General features: G+C 41.2%; 1 protein-coding gene across 4 annotated transcripts in view; it reads left to right on the top strand.

Annotated features, from left to right (window-relative positions):
• Window positions 1–24,511, top strand: part of LOC137043632 (protein unc-13 homolog C) — a 548,445-nt gene that overhangs the window by 60,451 nt on the left and 463,483 nt on the right. For all 4 annotated transcript variants that reach the window (XR_010898550.1, XM_067419931.1, XM_067419930.1 and 1 more), the window contains exons 7-9: window positions 7,987–8,206; window positions 17,201–17,428; window positions 22,820–22,961. Coding sequence is in view for 3 of the 4 variants with exons in the window: in XM_067419931.1 (XP_067276032.1) it covers window positions 7,987–8,206; window positions 17,201–17,428; window positions 22,820–22,961 (590 nt within the window). In the remaining variant the exon portion in view is untranslated. The remainder of the gene's footprint in view (window positions 1–7,986; window positions 8,207–17,200; window positions 17,429–22,819; window positions 22,962–24,511) is intronic.

Raw genomic sequence — 24,511 nt, 5'->3', positions numbered from 1 at the left:
ATTTCTGCAGTCCGTGCACCGGAAGTTACGACCGACTATATAGTCAAACCAAAATGTATTCAGACACCTTCAACATTTTCTCACATTATCACAGTTTATTACTTAAAGCTATAGTTCACCCCAAAATTAAAATGTTATGTTTATCTGCTTACCCCCAGGGCATCCAATATGTATGTGTGTTTGTTTCTTCAGTAGAACACAAATTATGATTTTTGTCCATTTGTCCAAACTCCAACTGTTGCTCTTATGCATGTCAATGGGGTGTATTATATGAGAGTAAAAAACACATCGACATACGAATCCATATTAAACCCTGTGGCTTGTGGTGAAACATTGATGTCTTAAGACACAAAACGATCAGTTTCTGCAAGAAACCGAACAGTATTTATGCTATTTTTTTTACCGCATGTCAGACGAATATCATCTAGTATTCCCCAGCGCCATTACTTCCGTCGAAGAAGGTCAAAATACCAGCGAGATCATATATATATATATATATAGATTCCTCATTAGTGCCTGCGTGGATAAATCGAATGAGGCATCTAATATTACGTAAATATGTATATGATCGCACCGGTCAGCTGACTCCTTAAGTTTTTGATATTCTTCATATTCTTTACCACATATTATTTCATAATTTTATCATATTTAACTATAATAATAAGACACAATATGGCTGTTACCAATGAAATTAAATAACAAAATTCATCTTTGCAATGGAGAGGAATGAGGAAACACAGAAGCTTCATCTGAAGCTTCATTCTGTTTAATGAGCTCAGAGATTTAAAATGTTTAATGAGCTCAGAGGTGACAAATTAATAACCTGCAGTTACAAATGCACAAATAATGTTTTGATGTTTAAACATAAAATTTTGAATATTTATGTTTGAAATTATTTAAAACATGATAAGACACTTTAAATGTGAATTTAAAACCGCCAGTAGGTGGCAGCAAGTTCACTGTTAAAGAGTGAGTTATTGAGATTCAACCGAACGGCTGACTTATTCAGGAACGAATCATTGAGTCATTGATTCGTTAAAAAAAAGCGGATTTATTCAGTAAGGAAAAACCTCAGTGTCATATTCAGAGGTTTTCGTTGGTGAAAACAGACATGATGCCTAAATTGTAAGTCAATATCACATGCTGATGCCTAGAAAAAAACTAGACTCTTCGTGTGAAATGTATTATTAAAGCACTATGTAGTATTTTTGCAGTAAAATATCCACAAAAAAAAAACACCAGGCCAGTGTTATATATTTTGATCATTTGAGTTCTTACAATATCCCAAATGTTTCCAACTATTTGTAAATTGTGAGAAAATTACTATTTTAACCAAGGAGCAGGGACGTCTAAGGGAGTCGATGTCAATTGCGTCATAACGTCTCGGTTACGTATGTAACCCTAGTTCCCTGAGGGAACGAGACGCTGCGTCGAAACGCTGTGAGAACGCCTCTGTTTAAATGCGTCGTGAAGCGCCTGTAGAACCATTCCATCGGAAAAAAGATCGATCGTCGGCGTGATGACGTCATCGACCGGAAGCTATAAAACGTCCGTGAAAACAAACAGGAACTAACTTCTGATAAAGCCTGAAGTAAGTGATCACGGACACGCCGGGAGTATGGCAAAGCGACGCAGCGTCTCGTTCCCTCAGGGAACTAGGGTTACATACGTAACCGAGACGTTCCCTTTCGGGGAACTCGAGCTGCGTCGAAACGCTGTGAGAACGCTTATACCCACATCGCCATAGGACCAAGTGTCTCGTATGTGTGAAGCCGAAGCGCACACGGTTACGAGAGTACCTGTGCCCCTACAGTAGATGCCAGGTCTAGTTCGTAGAACCTGACGAAAGTAGAAGGAGACGACCAACCGGCCGCGTTACAGATATCATGGAGGGAAGCCCCCGACAAAAGTGCTTTAGAAGCAGCCATACCCCTGGTTGAGTGCGCCCGGACAGCCAGTGGAGACGGCTGCCCGGTAGCTTCATAAGCAAGTGAGATGGCCTCGACCACCCACTTGCTCATCCTCTGCTTGGATACTGGGGCCCCCTTCTTAGGGGGTCCAAAGCAAACAAACAATTGTTCAGATTTTCTCCACAGGGCAGCTCTGTGGACATAGGTATCCAGTGCCCTCACAGGACACAGCAGATTTAATCTTTCCTGGTCTGACGTCATAAATGGAGGAGGACAGAAGGCTTGCAGAGTGATGGGGCCCCGTGGGCTCGTAGGAACCTTGGGGACATAACCCGGCCTGGGATGCAGAAATGCTTTCACCATCCCTGGCGCAAACTCTAGACATGAGGGCTCTACCGACAGAGACTGAATATCTCCTATCCTTTTAAGAGATGATATGGCCAAAAGGAAGATGGTTTTTAGGGTGAGGAACTTATCCGAAACCTCCTCCAGAGGTTCGAACGGAGGTCCGGACAAGCCCCTCAGAACAATGGCCAAGTCCCATGCCGGGACCCTCGAGTGCATAACTGGCCTCAACCTTAATGTGCCACGAAGGAAGCGTGTAATTAGAGGGTGTCTTCCCAAAGACACTCCACTGCAAGGGACGTGGACAGCACCCAAGGCCGCCACGTACACCTTAAGTGTGGAGGGGGTCAACCCTGCAGAGAACCTCTCCTGCAGGAACTCCAGCACTGTACCAACCGGGCAGTTAACTGGATCCCACTGGCGTTCTCTGCACCATGCTGAGAAAAGTCTCCATTTCAAAGCGTACAGCTTCCTTGTGGACGGAGCTCTGGAGTGTAGGATGGTCTCTACGACCTCGGCCGAGAGACCCTCCTCTATGAGCCTAGCCCCCTCAGAGGCCAGGCCCACAGTTTCCACATCTCTGGGCGTGGGTGCAGGAATCTCCCGCCCGCCTGAGAGAGTAGATCCCTCCTGGTCGGAATCTCCATCGGAGAGCCTTCCAGGAGAGATATCAGGTCCGCAAACCACACTCGGGTCGGCCAGTTCGGAGCCACTAGAAGTACCTGGGCCCCGTCCCGGCGTACCCTCTCCAGAACTCCTGGAAGCAGGACAATCGGGGGGAAGGCGTACAGAGGCAGCCTCGGCCACTCCTGTACCATGGCATCCAGCCCCAGCGGGGCCGGATGGGTCAGAGAAAACCACTGCGGGCAGTGAGAATTCTCCGCCGAAGCGAACAGGTCTATCTCTGCCTTCCCATAAACCTTCCAGAGGAGCTCCACCACCTCTGGATGGAGTCTCCATTCCCCGGGCCTCGGCCCCTGTCTCGACAGGCTGTCTGCTTCCTGATTCAGGGCCCCCGGGATATATACTGCCCTGACTGACAGCAATTTCCCTTGGGCCCACAGGAGGATCCGATGTGCCAGTTTGTCCAACGGACGAGACTTCAGACCCCCCTGGTGGTTTATGTAGGCCACCACGGACGTGTTGTCTGTTCTGACTAGTACATGGTGGCCCCTGAGGTCGGGCAGGAACTGTTTCAATGCAAGAAACACTGCGAGCATCTCTAGCCGATTTATGTGCCAGTGCCGCTGATGCTCCTGCCATAGACCCTGGGACGAGCGACCACTCATGGTCGCCCCCCAGCCCGTGAGAGAGGCGTCTGTCGTTAGCGTTACGCGACGAACAAGAGCCCCCAACACGGGACCCTGAGATAAAAACCCCGGGTTTTTCCACATGACCAGAGCACGTAGGCATCGCCGCGTGACTTTGATCGTGCGGAGCGGATTTCCCCTCGGGGAGAACCCTTTTGTCTTGAGCCACCACTGCAGTGGCCTCATGTACAGTAGGCCAAAAGGTATCACGTTGGACGCTGCTGCCATGAGACCTAACAGTTTCTGGAACTGTTTCACAGTGACGGCTTGGCCTAGCTTCTGTTCTTTGGCGGCTGCCAGGATCGATGCTATGCGTGTTGGCGATAATTGCGCCCGCATAATTACCGAGTCCCAGTTCACACCCAGAAAAGTGGTTCTCTGAGCCGGAGAAAGTACACTCTTCTTGGCGTTCAGCCTCAACCCCAGCTTCGACATATGGGCGAGAACAGCATCTCGATGCTGAACCGCCATCTGCTCTGTATTCGCTAGAATCAGCCAGTCGTCGATATAGTTCAATATGCGGATGCCCTGTAGACGCAGCGGCGCCAGAGCTGCATCCACACACTTGGTGAACGTGCGGGGTGACAGTGCTAGACCGAAGGGAAGTACACGATATTGGTATGCCTCTCCCCCGAAGGCAAACCTCAGGAACTTCCTGTGATGTGGAAAGATGGAGACATGAAAATACGCATCTTTGAGGTCTATGGTGACAAACCAATCCTCCGATTTGACCTGCGCTACAATCTGTCTGAGTGTAAGCATCTTGAATTTGAGCTTGGCCACCGAGCGATTCAATAGCCGCAGATCTAATATCGGGCGTAAGCCCCCATCCTTCTTCGGCACGATGAAGTAACGGCTGTAAAAGCCAGACTCCCTGCTGGGAGGGGGAACCCTCTCTATAGCCCCTTTTTGCAGGAGTGTCTCTACTTCCTGTGCCATTACCAGAGCCTGCTCCGGGCCCACCTCTGTAGGCAGGACACCGGAGAAAGGAGGTGGCCGACTTCCGAATTGAATGGCGTACCCCCTTTCTATTATCTGCAGGACCCAACGAGATATATTTGGTAGACGTTTCCACTCGTCTAGAAAATCTACTAAGGGAACCAGCCTCTCGAGGCTGGCCTCTGGTGTATTTTGAGCAACAAGCACAGTGCCCTGAAGCGGCGGACCGGCAGGGAACAACTGACTTGACTGCTCGGGGACCCCCCGAAGGGGGTGCGGACCACCCTCGGGTGGCCCGCGGAGACCGACTGCGCCCCGGCATTGCGGCAGGGTTGGCAGCGCGGCCCCCCGAGGGTGCCGTAGGGAAACGGGTACCGTAGGCAGGGGTAAGCACCGTTTCCCTACGGGGGGAACCACCCTCAGCGTCCTGACGCTTCTGGCGTCAGGAACGCTTCGACGAGGCCTTCTTGGCGATCAGGACTGTCCGCAGATCAGCCCTGCCCCTCGAAGGCCTCGTCTGAGAGCGCCGCCCCTCGTCCCCACGCTGAGGGGGAGCTCGGGCAGCGACGCTCTGCTTCTGCTGAGCCCTGTAGGAGGAGCTCGTACTCGGCTTGGGCTGCTTGGTGGTATCAGCAGCAGCCCCAGGGACCTGGACCCGGAGAGGGAGGAACTGCTTGAGCGCCGCAGCTTGCTTTTTCGACTCCTGGAACCTCTCGGTGACAGTGTGAACTGCGTCACCGAAGAGGCCTCCAGGAGAAAGCGGCGCATCAAGCAGAAAGGCTTTCTCCCTCTCCTTGATGTCTGTGGGGTTTAGCCATAGATGCCTCTCCGTAGCCACCAATGCTGCCATGGAGCGGCCAACACATCTGGCCGTCTCCTTGGTGGCCCGGAGAGCTAGATCGGCTGACGATCTTAATTCAGCGATAATATCACCCCCCACAGCATCACTACCGTCCAAATCCCTCAGCAGGTCAGCCTGGTATGCCTGCACGATAGCCATCGTGTGCAGGCATGCAGCCGCTTGACCCGCCGCCGAGTACGCTTTACCCACCATCGCCGACGTTGTTTTTAGAGGTCTGGTGGGTAAAGTCGGGGCCTTCAGGGACGATGCCGAGGAAGGCGAGAGATGGCTCGCAAGCGTCTCTTCAACCTTTGGCATCGCCCCATAACCATACTGTCTCAGCCCGCAAATGTTGCTGTAGACCGAAGTCTGCGGGCTGAAGACACGATATGAAGCCGGTCTCTTCCACGATCTTGCCACCTCGGTGTGCAAATCGTGGAAGAACGGCAGGCCCCGTCGCTGAGGTTCTGATGCGCGAGACGGCAGGAAGCGTTCGTCTAGCTTACTATGACGTTTTCTTCCTGCCTCAGATCTTTCAGTGGGCCAGTCGATGTTTAACCTGGCCACTGCTCGCGTCAAAACCTCAACTAGCTCCTCACTAGCAGGGGACTGAAGTGGCGAATCTTCAGTATCGATACTTTCAACGTCCACCTCCTCAGAGCTGGACAGATGAAGTACCGGCGGCTCTCTCGGGGGGGAAGAAACCGCCATGCGTGCTTCCATGCCCCGAGAAGAACCGCTGGATGGAGCAGGTGAGGGCAGAGATAAGGCAGCGCCCGTCTCTAACCCCTCTGCAACATCCAATTGTGATCCCCACGACTGCAGCCTCCGCTCCGCCTCGGCGGCAGCGGGACCAGAGCCGCGGGGAACACGAGCCGAGGCACCCTCCTCGAAGAGTGCCCGGCGGGAGCGCAGCGTTCTCAGTGGCATACGCTCACAGTGCTCGCAAGCAGCCCCCTCGAGGGCTGCCTGGGCATGCTGCGCTCCCAAGCATGCAACACAGAGAAGATGTGTGTCCCCGCCCGTGATGTAGCGTGGGCAGGGAGGAACACACTTTCTGAAATTGCTGCTTTCACTCGCCATTCTATCTATCTTATTTTCTCTTTTTTCTGTTAATATATTGAATATTTAACAAAAAGGGTGGAAAATCTCTGCTTTCTAGTATAATAGACAGACAAAAACACCAAATAGACAGACAGGTTCACACAGATCGCTTGCTGAAGGCTCAGAAGCTAGTTCCTGTTTGTTTTCACGGACGTTTTATAGCTTCCGGTCGATGACGTCATCACGCCGACGATCGATCTTTTTTCCGATGGAATGGTTCTACAGGCGCTTCACGACGCATTTAAACAGAGGCGTTCTCACAGCGTTTCGACGCAGCTCGAGTTCCCCGAAAGGGAACTGCGTTACCCTCGGCAGTGTGCATTCCCTTTGCAGTGTGTAAGTAATTAAACTCGATAATGTCAAATCATACATCAAAACTGCAGGTTGATTGCTGTCTTTTCAAAACCCTCAAGGGCGCGCCAGATTCAGGTTTTTGCCGTTTTAGAACAACTTCATCTTGATAATGTCTTACTATCAAACTTTGATAGAAAGTTATGGATTACAGTCAACCTTTCAGCTGTTAATTTTAAGTGCGCAATTCGATAATACCAGTTTAGGTCAACCTTACCAATGGTTCAGTTTGTTCGGTCTGTGGTGTAAATGGTCACATTAGCAATTAAAGAAAGAAAGAAGAAAAAAAAAAAAAAACACTTCAGCCGGGTACACACAGTGCGATTTATTATAGTCCTTTACGACTGTTTCTTGTCAGACTGTACGAACTCATGTTCCCCTCTGTAAGCCATGTCACATTGTAAGATCTAAGCTGTCATTAATGTCAGACTGTAGCCTACGAGCCTACGATAGGTGAGGCGTGCTAAAACGGATGCACGCAAGAAACACGTTCGGTGACCGTAAGCTACAATACACACATGATTAAAATGGTGGCTACAAAGAAGTGCTCATTTTGGTCACAGTTTGTCCTGAAAAACGAAGTTAATTTGAAGGTTTTCATAGGAGAAGTTACACTGCAGGAGTGTGCGCCAGAAATTCGTCTGAGGTATTTGACCGCAGCGGTCATTTATCGGCTGCTGGTGAACATGTCAGACTAACGATCAAAGAGATTGTGTGTACCCAGCTTTAGGCAAAATATGGTCAGGTTAAAGTGTCTGAATAATTTTGCTCCCATTTTTTAAACATAAATTTTTCTGACAGTCCACTGTATGAATTTTTTAATGTTGCCTAATTTCATATGACATAAAAATTTAATTTCATATTTTACTTTATTTTGCTGTTCTCACTTAAATTAACTATAGTGTCCTGCACCCACTAGTAAAAAAAAAAAATATTTGGTGTCTGAATCATTTTTTGGTAATAACTTTTCAGAGTGAAATGAAATACTGAATGAAAAAAAAAAAAAAAAATGCTATGTTTTTTTCCTGCTGGGAATTGATTGGATCTAGAAAAGTAATCATGTAATTCCTGAGTCCTGTGATCAATGCAAATGCTCTTTTTTTTCTAAAACCTCAATTGATTTGAGATAAACAATGATTGTTTATGTTTGTTACCGTTTGCTGTAAACTTTCTCTCTTTTTCTCAGAAACTGCATGTGCTCAGAAAGACTCTCCAAGCGTTGATCTATCCCATCTCCTCCACGACACCCCATAATTTTGAGGTGTGGACGGCTACCGCACCCACCTACTGTCATGAGTGTGAGGGTTTGCTGTGGGGCATCGCCCGGCAGGGCATGCGATGCTCTGAATGCGGGGTGAAATGTCACGAGAAATGCCAGGACCTCCTGAACGCAGACTGTCTACAACGTGAGTATATGTTTCAAAACACAGCCCACTCTGAAAGAAAATAATGCATTCTATGGAGCCCCTAAAGGGAATCAAATATGAGATGGGAAAAAAAATGTCAATGCTTTTGCGTTTTCTCGCAATTCTTTGCATATAATTTGTGGGTGTCAGGAAGCCAATGAAATTGTGGTATTTAAAATACTTTTGAATTTGCACTTGCTTTTTTACTTTCACTTTTCAAATTGCGATCACTCGTATAATGTGTTTTGGCAGCGGCGGTACTAACTACACATTTTACAAGATAAGATATTTGTAAGTGACGGCTAGGAGCTGTTGATGCAATCACGGAGAAAATCAATGTGAAAATCTACAAAAGACTGCAAACATGGCACATAAGACAGGAAGTAAAACAAAAGTCTATAAACAAACACAGGGAACATGACAGAGATACAATGTGTTGTGAAACCATTATACCAATAATAACCAAGCGGCAACCTCCCCAGTTGCTGTTGAAGCCAATACGGAAGTAACTTAAATTGCAATTAATCGACTGGCCACTAGAGCTCCAGAAGTGAGCAGAATCTCATTGAGCCCCATGTTAAAATGCCCAACTTTACAGCAAAAAAAAAAAAAAAAAATGTACAGCCTGGTACAAATTGTGTTTTTGGTCTATAAGGCTAATTTTGCCCTTCATGACAACTATGAGGGGGTGATTTTTTTTATAACTCATTCATTTACATTATATAAAGCTTTAAAGTTCTTCTAAATTAAGGGCGTGGCCACTTTGAGTGACAGGTGGGTTGTCGTTTGTGTGCTGTTTGTTAGTCATTGCATCACCTCAGCTCCACCCACGTCCCGCCTCTTTACCCATTTTCTGTTATCCGGGAGTGACGCGCTGCCAAGTCGACCCTACTTTACGCTTCAAAACAGGTCTTCAGAATCCTATGGGTGACATTACGGACACTACGTCCATATTTTTTTTTTTTACAGTTTATGATAATAACTAGGGGAAAAAAGACTTTTAATTTTAAACAAACCCGAAGAACATCTTTTTTCCGTCCCCAAATTTAAGACATGTAAAAGTGCCTGGATGCCGACTGAACTTGGCCCCACCCACAACATTTGAAGTGGAGAAATTCGGTCTGGACTTGATCCATTGTGGTAGCCTGACAAGCCAGACCCACATCTAGATGTTTGGTCTGGAAATTCACCATTGACAGGGTTCAATTCGAGGGGCAGGATAAACGGTTGTCTTTCAAACTCCCTCTGCACACAATTGGATAGAGCTACAACCTACCAGAGCAACGTGAAGTGGAGCTAAATAGATGATAGATTAAACTTTCGCGTATCCGGTCGGCAAATCTCCGAACACATCTTCCCTTTTTAAGAATGACTTCAGTGCCGTTCTTTGTTCTTTTCTCAGAGAAAAGCTTAACTCCAAGTCTTCCAGAGTCAAGGTCAAAGCTGATTCGAAAGACCGCTGTTCGCCAGCTTCTGTGTTTTCTAGTAGCACGCAAGCGCAACTCTGCCGTCATTATGTTAAGCCCCGCCTACCGACTCTATACACGATGTGATTGGCCTGACCAGAGTTTGTTTTTTACAGCTCAGAAGTGTATTGAGAGTTGCTCGACTACACTTGCGGCAGATTAGATTTGCTGCCGCTAGGGTGCGTCTAGATTTCTAGGCTACCGTTGTGGAGAAACTATGCTCGAACCAGAGCTGTTCAGACTAGGTTTGTCAAAAAAAAGCAAATTCATTTTAACAGCACTAATTTTAATGCGCGATTAACGCAGCGCACATTTTCTGTTTGATTCATTGGCCCGTAGTTGGAGAAATTGAGATCAGCCATATACGTAAAGGATGCAGCAGCAAACATTAAAAGGGAAAGAAAAGGGTTAAGGGTTAACATTACACTGAAACAAGTGCAGCTATAGCCTACATAAGCTACCACATATTCTGCTTAACATTTATTAGACTCCAGGTCGAAAGAAAAGTGTGTTTTTTCTAGTGATCGACCGATATATCAGATTCCCAATATTTTTCCCGCTATTTAAGCATTTCCCATAATCGGGTATCGGTTTTGAAATATCGGATTTTATCGATAAATGGCGCCATATTGTGGATGCTTTGAGAATTGCATACAAGCGCGCCATTAACGGACTGTCTGAGGGTAGATGAGTCAACAGCGGTGTTCAAAGGTAAAAGAACCTGCATCCCTTAATTAATAAACTTTGTTTAACATAACAGTAATGCACAATTGAGATATGCACAAATAAGATATTATGAGGTGATATTATGTAGTTTAAACTTGGCGCTGTAGAGAGTCATCAGGTAATCCGTCATCACAATAAAGACGTAACTTCACATGAATGAAACAAAACAGCCATGAATGAGAGCATGTTGGAAGTAAAAACACTGAATTTGTTTCTTTTATGAAGAAGTGTTTATGCTCAGTCACGTTCAGCCATTCTCTCACCGAGTTGTTGCTCCAGCATATAGGCTACCTTAGGCTATGCAATCAAGACCGACTCGTTTAAAACTCCTTAAATTATATTAACGTCTGCTATATAACATTTATATAATAAACATCTTATTAATTACAGCTTCGTGAAAATGAATTATTAGGCCACCATGAATGAGAGCATGTTGGAAAGCGCTGAACTTATTTCTCTCTCGGTGTTGTTTATGTTTTGTCGCGTTCAGCCGTTCTCTCACTGAGTTGCTGCTCCAGCATATAGGCTTGTCACCGTATGTAAACAAGACCGACTCTTTAAAACTCCTAATTATATTAACATCTGTTATATAACATTTATATAATAAACATCTTAATAATTACAGCTCTGTGAAAATGTAGTATTAGGCCTATCTCCGCGAGACGTGTAATTTAAACGCAGAGATGAAAACAGCGCTCTCTCATCAGCATTTCATAGACATACACAAACATTAATTTTGATACCGCACTAGATGAGGAAGAAGAAGAAACAAACCCGGGAATACATCATAGCTATTACAATTCCAGAGAATATTCACTCTTTAGTCTATTAAACACATAAACCTTTCAAAACTGTAGTTTAAAATGAATGCTTATATTTATGCTCATAGTTATGGGGATTTGATAGACTCAACTCTCATTTATGTTCTCTATTTGAAAATATTAGACTTTATTAATGTATTTTGCCTGTTGTTAATATGGCTGTATAATAAAAAGGTGAAAAAGCATTAATGTTAAAAAGACTGCACTGTATTAAAAAAAAGCTAATTTTTACAGACTATTTATTGATGTAGATGTCTTTTGTTCTGTATGTAAAGAGTGAAACTGCAAAAATTACAGTGTTTAAAAAGCTCAGTTCAGTGCTGTTGCTGCAATTGTAAAAAACAGAAATAACACAATAAATAAATATCGGCTCTATATATCGGGATATCGGCACATAAAAATCCAAATAATCGGTATCGGTTATAAAAAATCAGTATCGGTCGATCACTAGTTTTTTCACTGAGCAGATTCTCTGCTGCCTGAGTGCAATGCACTGCAAGCTGACTCTCGCTCATATCCGAGGTAAATCATTAACAACGTGTTTTATTGAAGTAAATACATTACAATCGGCTAAAATGAATACGCAGGTTACTTTTCTGTACAAAAACGCTGCCGAGTCTGTGCTCTTCACACTGTTTGCATGAATCACGGCACAGTTTGGCACACACACACACAAAATACCGGCAGGGCAGTTCAATGGGGAACACGTATCTCTTAAAGGGGCCACACTATATTCCTTCTCGTGGAATATGGACCTCCTCCAGGTATGGTGTGGTACTGGAGCGCTCTCAGGTCCACATGACAGCTTTCACATGACCAATTTTTCATACAAAATTTGCCCTGTTCTGAATTAAACTGCCAGTGTAAAAACTCCCTTTATTTATATTCTTAAAATGAGAGTGACTCATTCTAAATTTAAGCTTAGGCTTAAGAGACATGAACTAGTTCTTTGAAAAACACCTGTGACCTTTGATACATGTCTAGTCTTCATGCTCTGAGTATGGTTTCACTTATAAAAAACATACTTTTGGATAAAGCATGTATATTTGTCCATACCCATGCTGATTAGAGTATTAAAAACTTAAAAACATATTCATTTAAGGTACTTTTAGAACTGATGAAAATGTGCAATTAAATTGCTATTAATCACGAGTTAACTCATGACAATGTGCGATTAATCACGATTAAATATTTGAATCAATTGACAGCCCTAGTTCAGACCAATCAAATTGTCAGGGCAGGCTTTATACGATGATGGACAGATGATCCACAGTAACAATTATTCACGTCACCAAAGAGCGCTTGTGTTGAATTCGTTCTAATCCAAATGGAGAACTTGTTCGTATGCATTCACTTTACTGTTTCTCTCAAAAATAATGATTGTGCTGGTAAGTACTCTGTGCATCCTTAAAATCTTTTTACAACGCCAGCAAATATCGTTTACACTCATCTTCTTCTTCATCCATTTAGTTTTAGATGCTGAGCAAAGCTTGCTTGATATTGTCCCAGGTTAGAAAAACTGTCCGCGGTGAAATAGGCCGAGCAAACAAACAATTTTGAATTAAATTGTTGCGGTATCCGATTATAATAAACATCCAGCCGTTATCGCTATCCTCGCATGGCGCTTGCTTACCTGCAGAGAGCCGATGATTCGGCTGCGCAGTTCCCCCTGACAATGAACATATTTGGACAGATGCAAATGTTGGGGGCGTACATATTAATGATCCCAGCGATTGCGTCACAGTTGCCGTTATGTTGAGAATCACTTATTTTTCCATGGTGTTTTTGATGCACGAGATTTACATAAGAAGTAGGAGACAATGGTCTTTGAGACTCACAGTATGTGATATCCATGTACTGAACTCTTATTATTTCACTTTGGCAAGGTTAATTAAATTGTTTATTCTAGGGCCCATTTAATTCAAAGGGAAAACAAGTCTATTTTTCTTACTGCAATGACAGAATGTTTTGTTTTTTAAACTCATGCTCCTAAATACATTTTACAATTCACACATCTGTCTTAAAGACAGATGATTCAAACTTTGCATTGTCTAAATATGAATTAGACAGAGCTCAACAATGAGATAATTTCACTCACATTTGCAAGCCCTGCCTAATTCATCTTTAGACTGTTTGTTAGTCACTATTCAAATCAATCAATCCATCAACTTTATTTATATAGCACTTTTACAATGACAAAGCAGCTTCACAGTGTTAAACAGGACAATATTGCTTCAAAATTTGATTTGGCTGTATAGTCGTTCTGGAGAAAACAGTATTATAGTTTATAGAATTAAATAAGACCTAATTAATCAATTGTATTTGTATATTTAATTGAATAACTTAAATCATAATTTCAGTGTCCCCAACTGAGCAAGCCAAGCCAAAGATGACAGTGGCAGGGAACCAAAACTTCATCAGGGCATGATGGAGAAAAATAAACCTCGGAAGAAACCAAGCTCAGTCGGGGTGCCAGTTCTCCTCTGGCCTATTAAAGAACAACTCAAAGTTTATCTTTATCTTTATATCTTTGTGAGTACAGTCTATAGAAAAAAAGAAAAAAAAAACTAAACGGATTGGTCCTTGCAACACGCTGTTAAAGTTAGTGCCCAGAGCCCCCACTCAGCTAAAATGGCAGTTATGGTGGCATAAATGTAAAGGGTTTCTTTATGCCTCTTAACAGACAAAAAATGCAATTAAAATGTCTGTCCAACATGAACCCATCCCTTACATTACAACGAGATCCGTTTTAGCCACTTAGCCATTGTTTAAATTCACCTGTTTTAGACAGCTAGCTGTAGTCTTGTGCTGAAGTCCCGTGGGAAATCCGTTGTAGCTGGAAAAAAGGCAAATAATCTAGTTGGGAAGAGGGTTGTGTGTATGAAGAAGCTCTGCTCATCAGCTCGTCGGTTCTCTGTATTGAACGTGTCCGAAAGAAACGGTTTTCGATTCTGTGCTGCTGATCCAAGAACCGCTGCCGCTTCAGTTACACGCGCATGCTCAGTATCAGCTGCTTGTGAGTTCATAAGTTCTCTCAGCAAAACATGTCTCAGTTCAGTAAACGGTTGGAGTTACAACATATAATTCAATCATTAGTTTATTTCTATTTGGAGGGACTGTCACTCATGTTAGAAAGCGCGAGACTACAGCTAGCCGTCTAAAACAGGTGAAATTAAACAATGGCTAAGTGGCTAAATGCATCTCGTTGTTATGTAAGGGCCCTGTTCAGGTTGGACAGACATTTTAATTGCATTTTGTGTCTGATATGAGGCACAAAGACACCCTTTACATTTATGCTCTCATAAATGCTGTTTTAGCTGAGTGGGGGCTCTCGGCATCTGTTTTTTCTATAACAGATGCCGAGATTCGGCTTCTTTTTCTATAGACTGTACTCACAAAGGTATAATGATCAAGATAAACTTAAAAATTTACCGGAGTTGTCCTTTAATAAACAGTGTATGATTACTATTCTGGAAACCTTACAGGTCAGAAATCATATTAGATCAGAATATTCAAAATTTCTGGTCATCACGTAAGAGACAGGTTAATTGAGGACACAAAAATATGAATATTTGAAAGATTGGAGTCATCGGGCCGGAGATGGGTTTATTTAGGATGACGTGGCGGTGAGGCAAATTCAGGGGAGGCACTAATTGACACGGTCTCAGCAGACACTCCAAGGTGCGCTGGTCATGTCTGGGCGCAGGTCCACCATCCGATCCGGACACGGCCTGAATATGGCTGACTGCAGTATACCTTGGGATAAACAGAGAGACTAACATTAGCATATATGCCACTCTTTTTATGATATAATGAGTACATCAGGTGTTATGGGATGTGTTCCCGGTTCCGGCTGATATAGTTAATGAAGCCTAACAATCAGTCAATTGATTTGAATAATGTAAGTTAAAAATGTTCTATGTGTATGCCATAGTAAAGAGATGCGATTTTAGTCTTGATTTAAACTGACAGAGAGTGTCCGATTCCCGAACAATGCTAGGATGACTATTCCAGAGTTTAGGTGCTAAATAGGAAAAGGATCGACTGCCTGCAGTTAATTTAGATATTCTAGGTATTATCAACTGGCCAGAGTTTTGAGACCGCAATAGACGTGATGGAGTATAATGTGTTTGTAATTAATAAGTACGGTTTTAAAATGTATGCGATGTGTAATAGGGAGCCAGTGCAGTGTAGACATAACTGGGCTAATATGATCATCATCCTGGCTCTAGTAAGAACTCGAGCTGCTTCGATTTGTTCCAGTTGGAGTTTTTTTTATTAAGCGAGCAGAGCAACCACCCAGTAGATAATTACAATAATCTAGCCATGAGCTCATGAACGCATGTACTAACTGTTTTGCATCTAACAGCATTTTGCATTGAAAGCATGTGCCGTGATTTAGATATATTTTTAAGATGGTAGAATGCAGTTTTACAGATGGTAGAAACGTGGCTTTCAAATGAGAGATTGGTATCAAAGAGCACACCCAGGTTCTTCACTGACGACGAGGTCTTGACAGAGCAGTCATCAAGTGTTAGACAGTATTCTAGGTTACTACTTGTGGAGCTTTTCTGTCCAATAATTAAAAATTCTGTTTTATCTGAATTAAGTTGCAGGAAATTACTATTCATCCAATTTTATTTATATCAGCTATGCATTCAAACCACTAAGGTGTTTGCTAAGTCGAACATCACTATTACTTTTGCATTAAAATAGGTGTAATAGACCTAAACACACTCCATAGCGACACTTTTGCATTGTGACGGCGAGTTTTGCATGTGCAAAATAGTTTAAAAATAATGCATGAGCAATGTTCATTATTGTAAAAGCCATTGTCTATCTGTCTGTCACGTCATGTGGCAGCTCTCATCGCTGACATTTTGCATTTGGCAGCTGTTCATTTTATTGTTGAGCACTAACAGAATAACCATCACCACCAGTGTAAGCACTCAGATGAGTGGTAAAGTCAGACTGTGTATGATATATAGTTCCCTATTAAACCTCACAGACATGGCTGTCTGCCAGAGACTCAAATGGGCCTGTGTAGAGAAAGATTTATTAAATGAGCCATCAAACTCTTCATATTTAGAGTGTGTGAGTGTGTATGAGAGTTTGGTTTGACTTGTATGGTTTGCAGTGCATCACATCTCTCTCCATGGTCTGTGAATAGAAAGACAACTGGGACAAGACACCAGTAAACCGTCTCTCTCACAGACACACGGTTTAATTTCCCACATCCAGCACCTCTTGAACACTCTTATAAAGCATTTACAAGGTGTTTATGATGCATCTGAATGAATTATTAATTTTAATAGGGTGCAGAGATATGCATTTTCAAGCAGCACTGAATTATCTATACTCATCTGTTTCGGGGCTCCACACTAGGGATGTGCAATACTATATTTACTTCAACATCTACCACTCTTAATGTCTGGTAGGTCTTAAAGATGCTTTATTTGCGTCTTTAAGACCAAATAAAGACCTTTAAGACCTTTTGGGGGGGGGGGGGGGGCTTTTTTATTTTAAAAAAAGATGATGCCTTGATTTCGTATCGCTTTTATTATGCTGCAGACAGTCGCTTCAGCTTTTCCAGTCATTCATACACAGCGCTGAGTTTGTTGAAAGTTATAATTATAATTATGTTATAATGCTACTCTGTACGTTTGCTTGATGGCTACTATGAGACACTTTCACATAAATCAATATTAGGTGTAGTAAAACATGGTGCTCACAGTAAATCATGAAAACAAGAATTAAACAATAAGACTTAACTGTGCTGAGCTGTATAACAATGATTCATTTTCTGTCAATTTATGTATCTAAACAGTTGCTCGCCTGTCTAATAAAACGCATAATATATTAAAGTGTCTTTGGTGGTTTCTGCATGGTTTCTACAGAATAAAACCGGACAGTATACAAATTGAAATCATATCATCAGAGATGTATGTAAGAACGCATGTAAATTTCATCGTCCTCCACAGGTGCAGTAGAGAAGAGCTCAAAACACGGAGCTGAGGACAAAACCCAAAACATTATCATGGCCATGAAGGAACGGATGAAAATCAGGGAGAAAAACCGACCTGAGGTGTTCGAGGTGATTCAGGAGATGTTTCAGCTTACAAAAGAAGACTTCATCACCCAGCTGAAGACAGCCAAACAGGCCGTGCTGGAGGGGACGTCCAAGTGGTCTGCCAAAATTACCATCACGGGTAAGCAATGAGCAAATCTTACATAACCTAACATGGTCATATTTCAAGCAAACATCAAAATGAGAATTTGCTTAAGTGCCATGATAAAGTCACAGAGAATGCAAATGTTAGAGGTCCAAGGTAGGTTAATATAAAAGTGACGAATGGATCGATTGATTTAAAATTGATTTAGAATTAGTGTTGGTTTATAGTATTTTAATTGTGCAATAATGTTCAAATAAGGAAATATTGCATTGCAAATGTAAGAAATAAAATGAACACACTGTGTTTTAAAATTACAATATAAATTAAAATAAGTATAAATTATTACACAACAAAATGCAAACTTTAAGCAAAATGTGTAAAAAAAAAAAGTAATATTAATGTAAATACAAATTAAATAAAAATGTAATTATTTTTGCAGTTAAATTTGACCTGAGCATGTTCTTGACAACTTATCATAAAAAAAATAATTTAAAATATTATGAACTTGTCTAGTACAGTTGTCTTTTGGCCGAGCATGTTCTAGACAACTTTCATGGGATTCGCCCTTAATGTCTATTTATGCATCTCTGCGTATGTCGCTGGTACAGACCCTACAGGGAGGAAATGCTGCTCAGTTTAGTTTGGAAAATGTGCCAAGAGTTTTGCTTGTTTTCTGACAGCTCAAACTGCCAGACGACAACAACCATCTGCTATGGACAGAAACGTAGGCTGTTGCGTCCTTCTCTCTGAATCATAAAGAACAGTTTCTGTCCATCTGCATGACATATATATATATCCTCACATCGTTTCAGTCATATTTTTTTCTTCCAGAAGCCATTGTATTAGTTCAGCAGTGTGCCAGGTGAAGTTTGCTCCTATGTGTCTGTATCAGTGATGCTCCTTCATCTGACTTTGAGGGTCAACAGAGGCTGCGAATTATTGCCAAGCTTGCAACACTGCCAGAGTGTCAATAGAACAAAGAGAGAAAAAACAGCTCTCTGCTTTAATTTATTCTGACCAACGGTCGAAACTCCTATTTTAGAAAGGATTCATGCACTGATTTATTTAGTATGGGTTTCAGCACAAGTGAATTCTCAGTTATTTTGACTGCATCATGCACCGATTTGCCAATGGAGTAAAAAAACAACAACAACAACAACAACAACGTAATTCAAGACCTATTCTCTAAAATATGTCTTAATATTTGATACAATTTTGCTATTTTACAATTTTGCTATTTGATACAATCTATCTATCTATCTATCTATCTATCTATCTATCTATCTATCTATCTATCTATCTATCTATCTATCTATCTATCTATCTATCCATCCATCCATCCATCCATCCATCCATCCATCCATCCATCCATCCATCCATCCATCCATCCATCCATCCATCCATCCATCCATCTATCTATCTATCTATCTATCTATCTATCTATCTATCTATCTATCTATCTATCTATCTGTCTGTCTGTCTGTCTGTCTGTCTGTCTGTCTGTCTGTCTGTCTGTCTCTCTCTCTCTCTCTCTCTCTCTCTCTCTCTCTCTCTCTTTCTATCTATCTATCTATCTATCTATCTATCTATCTATCTATCTATCTATCTATCTATCTATCTATCTATCTATCTATCTATCTATCTATCTATCTATCTATCTATCTATCTATCTATCTATCATCGAGTGTTGTATCCCAAGCCATTTTAGCATTTAAACCTTTGTCTGACTATCTATAAATATATTTAAAGATAGTAGCAATTGTATTTTGACTAGTGATAATTATAATTCGACTAGTCAAAATGACAATTAGAGATATCTGCAATTATAATTGCACTAGTAAGAAATCTGATTCGAGATATCTCTAAATACATTTTGACTAGTCAAAACTCTATTAAAGATATCTGTAATGACGTCAGAGATATCTTCAATAGACGCGTCACCGTCACACATACGCAAAGGTAATTAGAGATATCTCTAATTCAATTTCGACTAGTCACAACTCTATTTTAAGATATCTGAATTGTACCTGCTCCTAGTCAAATCTGCGCTGTTGTGTAGGGTTGTGACGTGAGGAAATTTTCCACCAATAATCGACGAGTGACAACATTTGGGTGCATATGATTAAATGTCTCCAGCAGACCCAGTCAAAAACATTTAAGAATGATTTAAAAAAAGATTACAGGTTAATAAATGTTTAAATAACATTGACATGATGTAGCTACTGATTACATTGATTAGTAGGCTACATTGCGTTGTGTTTACTCGTGTCATAAAGGTAATAATCCACAAGGTGGGAGTGGTGTGTTGTATTATAGCAAAAGATCTGCGATGTGATATTCTGCTGTGTTGAGTGATGAGCGCCAGTGCGTTGAAAAGTTATTTTAAAATTATAACATATGTAATGTTGCACCAGAAATAAGGCCAAATGCTTAGCTTTAAATGTGTTCGTTTGGGAATAAAAACTAACACAATTTAATCCACAGCATGCACATCTCAACCTTGTTTATTACTTTAATATATAGCCTAGAATAAGACAACAACTTTCTTGATCTTCTCAGCATATTATATGTCACTTTTACACATGTCCCAGGTACATTTTTTATTTTCATACGTTTGATTTCCTTCTATATAAATGAGCTTAAAATGACCAAAGACGCAGGACTTTTATTATGCAATTCTTAAACAAAATGGCAGATGACAACGGTTTCCGCGGTAGGATTGGTTAATAAAATGTTTAAGGTGTGGCTTAGCTAAGGCATATTTGCATGCATGTTTAAGATATCTATAAATTATTTTTGACTAGTCAGAATGTTAATTCTAGATATCTACATTTATATTCTTCCTAGTCACAAAGCTAATTGCAGATATCTCCAAAGAAAGATCTGTCTAGTCAAAAATCAGACAGAGATATCTATAATTAAATTGCAGATATCTTTAAATGAGTTTCGACTAGGAAGAATTCCAATTCAATATATCTCGTATTAAGTTTTGCCTAGACAAAAATCCAATTTAAGATATCTACAATTATAATTTGACTAGTAATAAATTATTTGCAGATATCTACAAATGTATTTTAGATATCTTTAAATTTGATGAATTAAAGATATCTTAAATGTGATTATGACTAGTCAAAAACCAGTTAGAGATATCTCTAATTATAATTTTTACTAGTGCAATTGTAATTTGAGATATCTCTAATTAGAATTATGCCTAGTATTAAATCAATTAAAGATATCTTTAATTACAATTTCTACTAGTCAAAACTCATTTGAAGATATCTGGAAATATTTTCCAATGGAAGTCAATGGAAGAATGTGACTAGTCAAAATAGCATTATATCTTGAATGTATATTATGACTAGTCGAATTAACATTGTAGATATCTTCAATCCATATTATGACTAGTCACATAATAGTCACTATATGTAGATATCTGGAACTGGAATTATGACTAGTCAAAACTGATTTATGACTAGTATGCGAAGGTGTATTTAATGCTAAAACGGCTTGCCATAGTGTTGTGCCTTGAGCCCACAACCAGTATGACCATCACTGTCTGACAGACTAAACTGCCATCAATGTGTGAACACACCTCTGGAAACACAAACATGCCGTCATTCTTTCATTCTAGCTAAACTATTCGGACTATATTACCCTCTTCAACCAGACCGGTGACATTGCACCAATCTCTGTCTGTCTCCAAGCCCAAGGATATATGTTCCCTGAATAATTTAGCACCCTGCTCGTTCATAATTAATGAGGCAAGAGCTTCCTGTGAACTACTATTGGCTCTGTGACGAATGGTATCCCCATTGACTGAGTTTAGTGCCACAGTCAAGGTACACACTGTTTTTACGTTGTTTTATTGCACATTCGTCTATTTTGAATTGACGTTTTAGTTATCAGTTAGGGTGCCATATGTATACGTACATTCAAATAGGACATGAGTTATGTTCAAGGATGGATTGTGGTCTTGCGAAGCCTCTGGCACCAGCGTAACTTAAAATCTTCAACCTTTGTCTAAGTCTCTAAAAATCTAAAAATCGTAGCCTGATGTCGTCATACTCAATTCTAGTCAGAATATGAGTCTGATACTGCTCCATTGGGTTATGATTATGGGGCATGCTTCAACTGAACCAGGAAAGACATCAATTGGATAGACCTACAACCAATCAGAGCAATGAAGCGACGCATAACTTTAGATGTCAAATGTCAAGAGAACACAACTGCACTGTGTTGCCATGTCCACGTTTTTTCCCGCCGGTTGTTTTCCATGTCTGCCGGTTGAAGCGACTATTATGTGATGTATAGACCCATGAATGCAAATTTTTAGCAGGCAACCTTGCCAAAATAACACACATTTTACCCCCTAAACGCCTTTTTTTTCCAGAGAACCCCCCAAGAAGCTATTGTTTTGGGCTTGTAGTTGGTGGGTTTAGTTGTAAAAACTTGGCAACTCTGTCTGCACGCACGCTGAAATAAACAATCTTTGCCTGTGTTGTAAAAAAAAAAAAAAAAAAAAAAAGATTTTAAGGTTATAAAAAAAGCACAGTTACTTACCAACATGATCGTATTTTCAGAGAGAAATAGTGAAGGTTAATGCATACAAACAAGCTCTCCATTTAGGATTGGAACAAATATAATCCAAACGCCTTTAATGACATGCATGATTATTACGTTACTGTTTATCATCTGTCCGTCATCGTCTAAAGCCCGCCCTGATGATTTTATTGGTCCGAACAGTTTCTGTTCGGGCAGAATCACTTCTCTATGGATCGAGTCCAGACCGAACTGCCCGAGCTCAAATGTTGTGGGCGGGGCTGAGTTCGGCTGGCATCCAGGCTATAAAGATCACAGATTTACAACTAAAAGCTATTAAATAATGTATCTTGTCTAAAGATGGTCAAAGTGAATGGATTTACCCAAATGTACTGATTCAGAATCTACCCGATGTTGGTCTAAAATATCTTAGTTGTGTAATAATGTCCAAATTATGAGAAATTACATTGCAAATATAAAAAAAAAAAAAAAACAAGCAAGAGTAAGCCTTGCCTACATTGCTTAATCTTTTTTTGTCACGAAGCATAAGCCTTCATAATGCATAATGTGTTCAGAAGCCTCAGCTAGTTAGTTCAGTTATTTCTCATTGTTCCAGCAGTCACTGGCACCAATGAACACCAGTTTTAGATTTTCGGGTTTCAGGTCACCACGGGTCTCTAAACTCAAGAACCCTGGCATTGGCCCCATTGCCCTGGGCTATAATCCATCTTTGTCAATACTCGGTTATTGCTTTGTGCACTAAAACATGTTTCTATAGGTTTCAGTTCTTCAGACAATAGCATTTTATCTACAATGCAAATGTTTTTGCTTGCTTCAAGAATACACAATTTGCTAAACATTGTCTTTTTTTCTCTCTCCCTTCTCTAGTTTTATGTGCTCAAGGTTTGCAAGCCAAAGACAAGACAGGCTCCAGCGACCCCTACGTCACAGTACAAGTGGGAAAGACCAAACGCAGGACCAAAACTGTTTTTGGCAATCTCAACCCCATCTGGGACGAGAAGTTTTTCTTGTGAGTCTCACAGAAAGCAGATGTGTTTTCTGTTCTTCTACCTTCTGTCTTATGAACAAGACTAGCTAGCATTGTACTGATGCTCTAGATCAGTGGTTCTCAACTGGTTTTGCTTTAGGATCTCTTTAGGATCTAATTTCTACACTGGAAGTCAATTGCAGTGCAGTCAATGCTGATTATATCATACAAAAATAACAAAAATATTAATTAAAATATTGAGATTTAATATTAACATAAAACAATAATCATAAAAATAATGTTAATAATCAAAAATACAAGTAATAATTCAAGTATCAAAATCATTAAAATGTCTGCTGCCAACAGTGTTCAGAAAAAAAACTGTTTATCAGAAGAAATGTTATGTTGGCATCTGACTAATTTGTCATTTAAGCAAATGACAGATACATTTGCACTAAAATACAGATAATTCAGATGCAGTTTGTTGCAGTTTTATTTTGGCATTCAAAAAAATTTTCCTTTGCTTTTCATGACCCATCATAACAGACCTGAGGCCCATTTTTAGGGCGTGTCCCATCAGTTCATATATGCACTGCTCTAGAATATCAGTCTCCCTGCGTGAGCTGTGTGAGATAAAAATGCTTTTATGCGATTATTCTTATATTCTTATTGAAGCTTTTCAAAATTAGGTTGAACTCAAAGGCCAAAGACATAGTTTCCTTTTCACAACAGTTCTGCTACTCGATCACAAACAAATTTTCAAATGGCATATGAATTATTCAAAGTACCCTTTCATTAATTTGACATTTTCTGTTGAGCCCTTCCATTACGAGTCTGTATCTTTGCCCTTTTTTTTTGTTGCTAATACTCAAAGGAGCTTTTGGGGACTCATAACTGAGGAGTAATGGAAATCATTTGTATTCCCGTAGGCTTTGTCCTGCTCTCATGGGACCATTTATTTTCATATTCCCGATGGTGTTTTCTTGAGGCTTCTGCAATCATGGGTGTTACTATAGGCTGAAGGCTGTCCTGTTCCATTCATAAACCTTTGTTAGGATTTGATGTTTCTGACGATGCACAAAGCCAATAAATCGGAACCCTGAAATCTGCAGCACTCTGACTGTGGGAATGTTGTACAATCTAGACAGAGACCTTATATCTTGTACTATTTGTGTTGTTATGGCTGTATTGGAGGGATCACAGAAGGTTGTTCCTGATTGTTAGGTGCTCTTTTCATTTAGGTTTTGCTGAAATCATCTTTATGAGATCAATGCACTTGTTCACAACTCGGCTGTCATTTGCAAGCTGTTGTGTGTTCAGAGGCGTGAGCGATATGGGTAGCCTGACGTGGTCATACTCAATTCTAGTCAGAATATGAGTCTGAAACTGCTCCATTGGGCTGTGATTATAGGGCATGTTTCAACCGAACCAGGAAAGACCTCGATTGGATAGATCTACAACCAATCAGCAACGAAGCGACGCATTGTCAAATGTCAAAAGAGCTCAACTGCACTGTGTTGCCAAGTCCGCGTTTTTTTCCGCTGGTTGTTTTCTATGTCCGCGGGTTGAAGCGACTATTATGTGATATATAG

Source organism: Pseudorasbora parva, chromosome 16, assembly GCF_024679245.1.
Source record: "Pseudorasbora parva isolate DD20220531a chromosome 16, ASM2467924v1, whole genome shotgun sequence".
NCBI lineage: Eukaryota > Metazoa > Chordata > Actinopteri > Cypriniformes > Gobionidae > Pseudorasbora > Pseudorasbora parva.
Note: the sequence above shows the minus strand (reverse complement) of the source record. Positions and strands in the feature narration are given on the sequence as shown.